The sequence below is a fragment of the Cebus imitator genome, unplaced genomic scaffold, assembly GCF_001604975.1.
Source record: "Cebus imitator isolate Cc_AM_T3 unplaced genomic scaffold, Cebus_imitator-1.0 Scaffold19, whole genome shotgun sequence".
In the NCBI taxonomy this organism is placed as follows: domain Eukaryota; kingdom Metazoa; phylum Chordata; class Mammalia; order Primates; family Cebidae; genus Cebus; species Cebus imitator.
The window spans coordinates 11227893-11239945 of NW_016107334.1; the positions used below are offsets into that span (position 1 = coordinate 11227893).

At 40.6% G+C, this 12053-nt stretch overlaps 1 protein-coding gene across 1 annotated transcript in view; it reads right to left on the bottom strand.

Moving 5' to 3' along the window:
* Positions 1 to 12053, bottom strand: part of TARS3 (threonyl-tRNA synthetase 3) — a 64841-nt gene that overhangs the window by 43928 nt on the left and 8860 nt on the right. Inside the window, exons 4-7 of the mRNA XM_017518955.2 lie at positions 11175 to 11298; positions 7982 to 8103; positions 4756 to 4873; positions 1508 to 1572 (exon numbers count right to left, since the gene is read on the bottom strand). Of these exons, the coding sequence (XP_017374444.1) occupies positions 1508 to 1572; positions 4756 to 4873; positions 7982 to 8103; positions 11175 to 11298 (429 nt within the window). The remainder of the gene's footprint in view (positions 1 to 1507; positions 1573 to 4755; positions 4874 to 7981; positions 8104 to 11174; positions 11299 to 12053) is intronic.

A 12053-nucleotide genomic window follows, 5' to 3' on the forward strand; every position in this document is an offset into this window, starting at 1 on the left:
TTTTTGGACTATTCATGATAAGCCATAATATCCTATATTTTAGGTAGAGTTTCACTTATTGATATGTGGCAAGGCCATTTTTAATTTAGGGTGAAGTAGAGAGGCAATTCATCTAGCCTCAGAGTCCACTGTGCCCTCTAGATTCAAAAACCGCAGAACATCTTCTGAAAGAAACCATGCAATTCACTGATTAGAAACTTAAAAATTACAACAAATACAAAAAGGGACTGGCTTATAGCCCAGCAAACACAAAAATGTCATCTCTTTCAATGGCCAGTCTTTGTGTATTGTTCTCTAGGGAGAGAGCCTCTAAGTAAAACTCAGATGAAAGGAAGGAATGTCGAATTAGCACGAAAGCCTTCAATACTCTAACCTTTAAATAGAAAGCCACAAAAGCTTTAACGTTTTTTCAAAAATTAAATACAAGTCATTCAAATTGGAAAACTACAAAAAGTGTCAATGTTGACCTAAGTAAGGTTCTAAACCCCAACAACTCAAGCATTAGAAGCCAGAAATTTAAAACTTCGCCTGTTTTCTATATTTTCATTTATTTTTAAATTTTAAAATGGTTATACTAACATTTATTTGAATTATAAACAACAAATAATAAAACTTTATGAGGTCATTGGATAATACCAAAAAAGATAAACATGGCATTCCACATCAATATGAAATGGCATTGAGTTCATATTATAAATTAAGGAATGCACTGTGCATAGCTTTGCACAAAGGGGATATGATTTTACTTACAGTACAATTAAACCAGAGAACCATAAGTCCTTGACTGTGGAAAATAAGTACCCCGAGGGAGAATATCTGTGGTTGTAATTAAATAAATACCAGGTCTTCTAAGCCGGTACTGTGAGGGTCCCAGCAGCACCCAGATGGCCGGAACACACAGAAAGGGGAATAGCAATTACACATAAGGCATATAAACACAGAAAAATAAAAAGGAGTTCAGGAACCTGAGGTTAAACGAACAGAACTAAGTGATCCTGGTATTAATTTCACTTGCCTCCTCTTACATTTGATTCTGCCTTTGTTTCCCAGTATTTTCTTTTGATCTTATCACGAATATGCTACTAACACATGACGGTTGCTACACTTGGAGTATGGACAATGGGGCAGACTCTTCTACACCTGGACACTGGAGAGTAAGTACTAGGCAGAGAATCATTGCTAAGGAGATGCCCTGGAATGGTCCCCATTCTGATTAATGTGGAAGGATGGAATGGAAACTCCTTTCCCAACAGTATCACCCACATGGAGAAAAATCCTGTTATAGCTGACACCCAGACAATAAAATATGGGTCTCAGTACCATCCTGATTACTAAAACAAAGAAAATAATTTCTCTTTAGTGAAAGCATTTTGAGGAACCTAACTAAAGTATAATACCAACTACACAGCTTGAAAAATAGAACTCCAACCAGAGAACAAACTCTGCCTCTACTGCTAACACCTTCAAGTTTACTACTGAGCAGCGTTTAACATGTGTGGACACAAACCTGTACACGGTGGTAGTTGCAGTGTTAACCTTCTCATTCAGAATGCGGCATTTAAATTTATTGTACTACAAAGAAAAACACATTTACACATTACACAAAATGTTTAAATGAAGAAAACAACTCTACTTTTTTCAAGAAACATTGAAAGGGCATCTACTGATGTTCTAGGTACTAAGACACAAGGTATACAAACAGCTATAAGCCTTAAGCTTATGGCTTACAGCCTTAAGCTATACTGTCCAGTAAGGAAGACACAAGCCACGTGGCTATTGGGCATTTCAAATGCCACTAATTTGTTTTTTGTTTTTTCGGGGTTTTTTTTGAGGCAGTCTCACTCCCTCACCCAGGCTGGAGTATAGTAATGCCATCTCAGCTCACTGCAATGTCCGCCTCTCGGGTTCAAGCGATTCTGCCTCAGCCTCCCAAGTAGTTGGGATTACAGGCGCATACCATCACACCTGGCTAATTTTTTGTTTTTAGTAGAGACAGGATTTCACTATGTTGGCCAGGCTGGTCTCAAACTCCTGACCTCAAGTAATCCGCCTGCCTCAGCCTCCCAAAGTGCTGGGATTACAGGTGCAAGCCACCACCCTCGGCCTCAAATGTCATTAATTTGAAAGAAGGTGTGCAGAGAGTATAAAACACAGTGGGCTTTGGAAGTATAATACTGTGAAAAGAAGAATAAAATCATTCATTAATTATTCTTTATACTGGTTACAGTTGAAATGATACTTTTTACATATTGGGTTAAAAATTTTGTTAAAATTAATTGCAACTTTCTTTTACTGTGAAAATGTAGCTGCCATAAAATTTAAGGTTACACACATGGCTCAGATTTGTGGATTCCATTATGTTCCTATTGGACAGTACTGTTCTAGAAGATCTGATTTTAACTACATTAAATAAATCAATAAAATTCTGATAAGGACACAGCTATATTGTTAATTTGTGTAAAAACAAAAGTAACGTTTATAGTAATGCTGATATATTTATAAAACTAAGGGTTTTTCTCCTTTTCCTTTCTTTTCTGCTTTCATCACTATTATCACAATATCCAAGGCACTTTATATTAAATAACTGCTTAAAGGAGGTAGTTGTTAGGAGAAAAACCCATATCTGTATGATTTAACTGTTTTATACCTACATATTCACAACAAATCATTTTCCTTAACAAAGATTGTGTTTAGTTCTTAAAAGTAGCTGCAAAAAAGGCAACCCACAGAATTTTTAAAAACTTTGCAAATCACGTATCTGTTAAGAAATGGATATTCAGAATAAATCAAGAACTCTCATAACTCAAATACAAAAAACCTGATTCAAAATGGGCAAAAGGCTGGGCACAGTGGCTCATGCCTGTAATCTCAGCACTTTGGAAGGACAAAGCAGATGGATGACAAGGTCAGGAGTTTGAGACCAGCCTGACCAACATGGTGAAATCTTGTTTCTACTAAAAATACAAAAATTAGCCAGGCATGGTGGTATGCACCTGTAATCCCAGCTACTCAGGAGGCTGAGGCAGGAGAAGTGCTCGAACCCAGGAGGCAGGGGTTGCAGTGAGCCAAGATTGCACCACTGCACTCTAGCCTGGGCAACAGAATGAGACTACGTCTAAAAATAATAATAATGATAATAATAGGCAAAAGACCTGAATAGACATTTCTCCAAAGCTATTTCTTCAAGAAAATATCCAATGGCCAATAAGCACATTAAGATGCTCAACATTACTAAGTCATTAGAGAAATGCAAATCAAACCAAAACTCCAATGAGATACCACTTCACAACCATTAGGATGTCTATGAAAAAAATAAATAAAACAAATGTTGGCGAGGATGTGGAAAACCTGGAACCCTTGTGCATCACTGGTAGAACTGTAAAATGGTAAAGCCACTGCATCAAATAGTATGGCAAGTTCTCAAAAACTGAAAAGCAGAATTGCCATAGGATCTAGCAATTCCACTTCTAAGTATATTCCCAAAAGAAGTAAAGAAGAGACTCAAACAGAACTTTACACACCCAGGTTCACAGAGGCATGGTTCACAACAGTAGCCAAAGGTAGAAGCAACCCAAGTGTCTATAGATGGATGAATAAATAAACAAAATGTGGTCTATCCATACAATGAAATATCATGCAACCTTATAAAGGAAGGAGATTCTGACACATGCTAAAACATGGATGAATCTTGAGGACATTTTGCTGAGTGAAACAAGCCAGTCACAAAAGGACAAATATTGTCATGATTCCACTGATATGAAGTGCCTAGAGGTTTGACAACATTGTAAATGTACTTAATGCCACAGAACTCTATACTTAAAAATGATTAAATGGTAAATTTTATATGTTATATATTTTACTGCACAAAAAAAAGTAACTGCAACTTTTTACCAAAACCAACTCTATTTTTTTATTCAAGCCCACAAAAATAACAATACTGTGTTTTAAAAATGTATGTTTTTGGCTAGGCATGATGGTTCACACCTGTAATCCCAGCGCTTTGGGAGGCTGAGGCAGGTAGGTCACTAGAGGTCAGGAATTCAAGACCAGCTTGGCCAACATGGCAAAACTTCATCTCTACTAAAAAGACACAAAAATTGGCCGGGCATGGCGGTGCATGCCTGTAGTCCCAGCCGAGGGACTGAGGCAAGACAATCGCTTGAGCCCAGGAGGCAGAAGATGCAGTGAGTTAAGACAGTGCCACTGCACTCCAGCTGGGGAGACAGAGTGAGACTCCATCTAAAAAAAACAAAAAAAACAAACAAAACGTATGTTTTCTCCAATATATATGTTTTAAAACAGAAAACCAGGAATATATTTTAGTACATTGGTCAAAAAAATATAGAGAGAAAGTTACTGTTTTACACAGGTTACTCTAGGTTAAAATTTGAAAAAAAAAAAAAGTTAACAGAAAACTCCCAAAGAAAAGAGAAGAAGGCAGCATTTTATATGGGATTATATATATTATGGAATTTAGGAACCAGATATCACAGTATTCAGAATTAATCATATTTATAAACAAACACATGAAAATTATTTGCCTGGCCCTTTACCTGCCTAGTTTGTCCTCAAATTTCAGGAAATAGACGGGGAGGGAAATGTCATATCAAGCAACTGGTAACTACCTCACCGTAGCTTAACAGAATTAGAACAATTTGGTGAGCAACAGCTAACTATATGGGGGAAGGTGTTGAAGCTAGTCTACACTGATTTTTAATATTCCTAGTAAGCAGTCTGAGAGTTTCCCAAAGTTACCTTAAACATTTCCAGGAGGATTTCCTTGCTGACTTCTAGTCTTTCAAAAGGTTGCTTTTCTTTTATGATGGCTTTACAGACGTTCTCCAGGGCTGACAATTCTGTGCTGGACACTGCTCTAAAAGGAAGAGCACAGTATTGACATCGACCTTCCAGACATGACACATTCCCTCTTTCCTTTGTCCTGATACTTCATCCGTGATGCATTTTCTAACTTGAATCTGGTGTCTTATTGTTCCAGGACTTCAGAAAGTCAAACTTCATACAGTTGCTACTCCTGGGTCCCAAAGAGGGAGAGTGGTGCATCAACAGCTGCCACAACCTGCCTCATTTCTCCTCCACTGCAAAGTGAGCAGGAAACCCTGCTAGAAGACACCAGGTGAACTGTGAGTTGCTTGGAGGCCTGTTCTTCTATGCTGTCTTCCTTATCCTTCACACATTTTGGTTTTGCTCAGGAGCCAGAAGGAGTACTCATCATGTCCCTGCCCTCACTGGCCATGGAACCAAGGCTGGGAAAGGTGTGTGGACTGCAGAATTGTGGTGCTCCAGCAGCACTCAGTCTCCACTATGCACGGACTGACTTCCTTTCAGTCACCCCCTAGTCAGTGCTCACTCCCTCCTGCCACACTGGCTTCCTTGCAACTCCTCAAACAAGCCACACATATCCCCACCCCAGGACAGTCCCTCAGAGGCCTGGAACCTTCTCCCTGCAGATGTCGTAAGTACCCCATCCTCAGGGCTTGCTCCATCTCTCCACTCCACTGTCTGTATCAATGGCACTTGCCCCTTCCCGCCCACCTGCCTGTCATGGCACACACCTCCCACACCTGGCTGACATTCTTATGCTCATCACCACCTGGCAGCAGATGGCTGCTCATGCATTTGCTATCTTCCCGCAACCAGACTGTTAGCAACATAAGGACAGACTGATTCCTTCACTGCTGAATCACCAGCACCAAGCACAGAGCACACGGCAGGCAGCAAAAGCATCTTGTTGAATGAAAACTGGTAACAAGAGACAAACTGGATATGATACTGTGATACGCTAAGAAACATATATTTGGTCTTTGTCCAAGTTTCTGGCACAGGGTTTTTAAGATCCTAAAATCTCTGGATTGATACGAATGTCTTCTGTGTGCTAATGAATGACTGACGGTTAGGTCCCCTAGGTAGCTTCAGAATGGGAACGCGTCACCAGAAAGACCAAGGCATGATTAAAGGGTTGGGACTTTCAGTGCCCCCACCTGCCTCCTTCAGGGAGAGAAGAGGGGTTAGAGATAGGATTATCACCAATGGTCAATGATTTAATCAATTGTGCCTCTATAATGAAACCTCCATAAAAATCCCTAAACAACAAGATTCAGAGAGTTTCTAGGTTGTTGAACACATCCAGGTGTTTGCGGCATGGCACCCAGAGATGCATGAAATCTCTGTGTCCCTCCCGCACACCTCACCATAAGCATCTCTTCCATCAGGCTGTTCACCTCTATCCTTTGTAACATCCATTATAGTAAACTGGTAAGGTAAGTAAACTGCCTCCTTGAGTTCTATGAGCCATTCTAGCAAATTATTGAACCCAATGATGGGGTCATAGGAACTCCTGATTTGCAGCCTGTAAGTCAAAAGCATGGAAGGCCCAGACTTCCAGGGGATATCTGAATTGGGGGCAGTCTTGTGGGACTGAGCCCTTGCCCTGGGTGACCAGCACTAACTCAGGGTAGTGCCAGAATTGAGTTGAATCACTAGACACCAAGTTGGTATCCAGAGAGTTAGAGCCTGGCTGTTGATGTAGAAAAAAATCCACACCTTTGAGATCAGAAGTGTTGTAGGTAAACACAGTTCACGGTTGTGAGTAACAGTGGTTCAGTCTGTAAGCAGCAGCTACAGAGCGTTGAGTGCTTGGTTGGGGAGGTCATTAAGCATCTCACAGGAGAAGGTAAAGACAAAATGCACCATAGTTATCCAGGCCAGAGATGTCATGGGGCTAAATTAAGGCAGAAGTGAGAAGGAGAGGGGGGCAGGATAACTATTTAGGAGATAAAATTGGCAGAACTGGACTAAACAGCTGGATGGTGGGTTGGTGGTGAGGAGTAGCGAGGAAGTAGAAGGATCAGAGGTTTCAGTTTTGGCAGCTGGAGATACCCTTAAGAGCTATGAGGAATTCAGGGCAGGAAGTGGACGGGGCAGGCTGTTTGCTAATGAGTCAAGCACAGGTCTATGGAATGTGAGGCTCTGTGAACCATCCCTGTCTGGCATTCAACTGTGTGAGATGTTTGGCTGAGGTTAATGGTGCCCTTAATTACCATGGTGTGAATTAAACTAACTTCTCTCTAGGAATTAAGCTTTCGATTCTGGTCTTAATTAATACCATGCTCTAGCAAGTCCCAGATTAGATAAATAGCATATCATATTCTTCTGGAGACAAAAAGAAAACAATTTTAGAGGTGTCTCTTGAATTTAAACTAGAGGTTTTTTTTATTATTATTATTTTTCTTTTTTTTAAGACGGGGTTTCACCATGTTGGTCAGGCTGGTCTTGAACTCCCACCTTGGGTGATCTGCCCACCTTGGCCTCCAAAGTGCTTGGATTACAGGCGTGAGCCACCGGGCCCGGCCTAAACTAGAGTTAACTAAAAATAATTTTTATTTTAAAATTAAAATGGTTTAGACCATTTCTAAACTAAAAAATAATTTTCAAAATTGGTCAACCAATCTATGATCATATTATGCAATATGGTTGACCCTTGAACAACAAAGGCTAGAGCTGCATGGGTCCACTTACATGTGGATTTTATTCTGCCTCTGCCACCCCTGAGACAGCAAGACCAACCCCTCTACTTCCTCACCAGCCTACTCAACATGAAGATGAAGAGCTTTATGATGATCCACTTCCACCAAATGAATGGTAAATGTATTTCCTCTTCTTTACAATTTTCTTAAAATCTCTGTTCTACAGCTTAAGACTATAGTATATAATACACATAACATACAAAGTATGTGGTACTCAACTGTTTATGTTTCCATTAAGGCTTCTAGCTAACAACAGGCTATTAGTAGTTAAGTTTAGGGGGGAGTCACAAGTTGCACTCGGATTTTCAACTGCATGGGTGCCAGTGCCCATAACCCCACATTATGTAAGGCCCAACAGTATATAGTTACTAAGCTAGTATGTAACCATTACAAAACAATAAAACGGAAACACATGCATTCAGAAGCCGGTGTGTTACCTGTCTTCAATGAACATGTCATAATAAAATCCATTTTCAATGGGCGGACCGTAGCACAGATGGCCTCCATAGTAAAGCTCCATGGCCTCCCCGAGAATGTGAGCACTGGAGTGCCAGTACACCTGCATGGCATGGACAGAGAGGCCATTAGCTACCAAAAGTATGACATGGAAAATTAGCAGTAAAATGATATAAACAAACAGAAAATTTTAAGTAGATAAATGGCAAGACCAAGGGCAGCAACAATCAATTTGAAAGGAAAACCTTCAATGCCCACTTAGAAGAGAATGCTCTCTGAGCCCTCCCTTAAATTTCACCAGAACCACTTGCTCAGTGCCAGTGCAAAGCTGCTCTGCTGAGAGCGGCGGCTAAAGCTCGGCTACAACCCCATTTCCTCTGTGTATGTCAGCCACGAAGGATGAACGCCGAGCGAAGCAGCTGCGTGCAAACCTGATTGAAGCTGAGTGGGAGGAAGACTGAGGAGTGCCAGATGCTAGCTCTCTTCCTTTTTCTCCAGGAGCACCCTCTCTGACCTGGACACAGAGCACTGAAGTGTTCATGACACCACTAGAGTTAACAAGATTTTGCATCTCCACAGCAGTCTTCACGTGCTGAAGAGCATGTGACTATGGAAGTTTGAAAGATGGCTCAGGAAGAAAAAAGTGTTGCCAGGGAACATCTGCTGGCTGCCTGAGACCCCTGAGAAGTGTGTAAACATGGGTTAATTAACCACAGTCCAAAGCCTGGTTGTCAGTCCTCCAAGTTCAAAAAGTTGATATGGTTTTGAGCTCCCAAGGAATTCATTTTAGTTGATGGATAAAATGAAACTAACCAAAGTCCCCAAATAAATATAGGTACCAAAGGAGTAAGATAATCAAGTCATCTGTCAGCAATTTCCTTCCTTTTATTAAAGAGAAAGGAAATTACAATTAAAAAGCTGTTTGATAAAACGAATCAGAGCAGAAGTAGTTAGATGATGGAGCAGTTATACGCAATCCCAGCCCATACCAACAGGCTGGGATATGATTTGCAGACAGACCTAGAGAGTCAGTCCTTAGGGCAGAGCACTTCTCCTCTGAATGCTGCTAGGATGGCAGGCTGACTGCTAGCATCAGCCGAAATCTCCTACTGTGTTATGTGCTGAGGATACAATAGTGAAACAAGCAGACACAGTCATGGCCCCCATACAGTTACAGCCTATTGGGGAAGACAGGGGCAATGAACAAACCTGGAAGTGCAAAATTATAAGATGTTAAGGGTATTTAAAAGGAGGTGAGGCTGGGCGCGGTGGCTCACGCCTATAATCCCAGCACTTTGGGAGGCCAAGGCGGGTGGATCACGAGGTCAAGAGATGGAGACCATCCTGGTTAACATGGTGAAACCCCGTCTCTACTAAAAATACAAAAAATTAGCTGGGCATGGTGGCGCATGCCTGTAATCCCAGCTACTCAGGAGGCTGAGGCAGGAGAATTGCCTGAACCCAGGACGCGGAGGTTGCAGTGAGCCGAGATCGCGCCATTGCACTCCAGCCTGGGTAACAAGAGTGAAACTCCGTCCCAAAAAAAAAAAAAAGGAGGTGAAAAGGGCTCTGTAATAAAGAAAAATGGTGAGCATCCTACATTCACAGGGACTCAGGAAGGCTTGTGTGCCTAACATGTAGGGGATGGGACAAAGCGTAGCTTGAGAAAGGAAGGGCCCAGGACCATGCAGGCCTTGGGGAGGAGTTTGCATTTTACTCCAAATGCAATGGGATGCATTCAAGGGTTTTAGGAAAAAAATGATTAAATTTACATTTGCACACATCATTTGATAGCTCAATGGGAATGGATTGCGAGGGCCAAAACAGCAGGTAGGCAGTTTCTTGGTAGTGTTCTAACAAGGTGAGTGCAGATTCTCAGGAGGTGGCAATGGTGAGAAAGAAGTGGACAGATTCTAGATTATGTCAGGAAGTAAAATCTATTGGGCTTACCCCTCACTGGAGATTAGAGCTGAGGGTTGGGGAGTAATCACACATAACCTCCAAGGTTCTAGGTTGAGAAACTGGATATGTGGTGGAGTAGTGCACTGACTTAGGCAAAGAGGGAAGAAATACGTTTTGGGGTTAAAGTCAAAAATTTCAGTTGAATGTACATTTCAGTTGAATGTACTGAAAATTCTTGTACAATATCTAATTGCATAAAAACTGAGGTATGGCTAGCTATAGCTGGAGAGTTGTGAGTTCAGTCTACAGTACTGAACTTTTTGAAAATCACTTTTAAACATGGTTTTATCAATACTGTACTGTTTAGATATTTAATGGTTATACTTTGCATGTTTTAAACAAAATTATAATATGGTTCTTATAGTTTAGATTAAGAAATTTAGCATAAGCCTTCCAATTACTGTAACCTAAGCTAACCATAAGTTAGGTTTTATGGAGATAATGGAGCTTGAAGGGTGACTGCAATGTTAATGGGACAATGCATGTCAGAAATCATATCACATATATATGTGAAAATGTGGTATTTTTTATAGAAAATTATATTAAGCATTTAAGGATATTTGAGTCTTGTAATTTCTTCCAATTCTCCTGTACATGTTAAATTATAAAGTAGACTCATTTTTAACAGCCTATTAAAACACATATTGATTTAATAACCAAAGCATTCTAACTTAAGGAAACGATTATTTTAAGAAATGATAAGGCTTGGCACAGTGGCTCACACCTGTAATCCTAGCATTTTGGGAAGCCAAAGCAGGCATATTGCTTGCGCCAGGGGTTTGAGACCAGACCGGGCAACATGGCAAAACCCTGTCTCTACAGAAAATACAAAAAATTAGCTGAGCATGGTGAAGCACACCTGTAGGCCCAGATAGCTGGGACAGTGAGGTGGGAGGATCACCTGGGCCAGGGGAGGTCAAGGCTGCAGTGAGCCATGACTGTACCACTGCACTCCAGCCCGGGCAACAGAGTAAGATGGGGAGGGGAGGGGAGGGGAGGAAAAAGAAAGAAGGAAAAATATAGGCTACTTTAAAAACTGATACGTACTTGTATATATTCACGCCACAAACATTAAACATCAAAATTCAAATTTTAAATCTCAGAAACCCCAAAAAAAACTCCACGTTCTTGACTTCAATATGTGGCTTCTTATATAATGTAGTTTATAGCGTAAGTACCCAAAGTTTGGCCATCTGATTTTTAAATACTCACAGCTTGGGCTTCCTCGTTATCAAACGGAAGCAACTCAAGAGAAGAGTCCCCTTCCAATGGGCGGTCCAGGTCCCACAATTCACCATTTACTTTGGCTACTACTGTGCTTTCCGCCAGTTCCTGACTAGAAGAGAAAAACCACTTGGGAGTTAACCTTATCATTGCTACAGTGACTCCTTAAAATTAAAAGAATTTCTAGGGTGTTCTTTTTTAAGTGGACAGAAAGTACAAACGTAAGCTAACAGGACAGACACTTTTTGTTTTGTAACATTTATTTTATGTAGAAAAGTAATATACATTCACTGTAAAAAAAAAAATGGAAAACTGAGAAAGCACACAGGATAAAATAAAAATCACATATAAATATCAGAAATCACTACTCATAACATTTTGGTACATTTCTAACCAGTGGTTCTTCTACCTCCATCCACCCCACCCACACATATGTGGTGTCTTTAAAAGCAGATGCCAACAGAATTGTATAGCTTGTGTTCTCTCTGCCATGCCTCAGATAGCCTTCCAAAGCAGCCTGGAAGTATCGTATTTATTAATGAAGCCTCCACTGCTGCACACTGAGGTAGCCTAATGTTTGCTCTCATAGAGTATACCGCACAGACAACTGTACACAGGCATCTTGTGACTTCTGTGACTGATTTCTGGGAATACAACCACAGAGTTGAAATTACTAGATCAAAGGCGATGTACCTTTGAAAGATTTCTGATAAATGTCATTTGAACACATCATTTCCATGGACCCTGATTTTTAAAATCTTTGTCACTGTGACACTGAAAATTGTTGTTTTGATTTAATTATTAAATTTGTTTCAGGCTTAAAAGTTATTTTTACTTTTATAAACTATCCACTTCCTTTGCCTATTT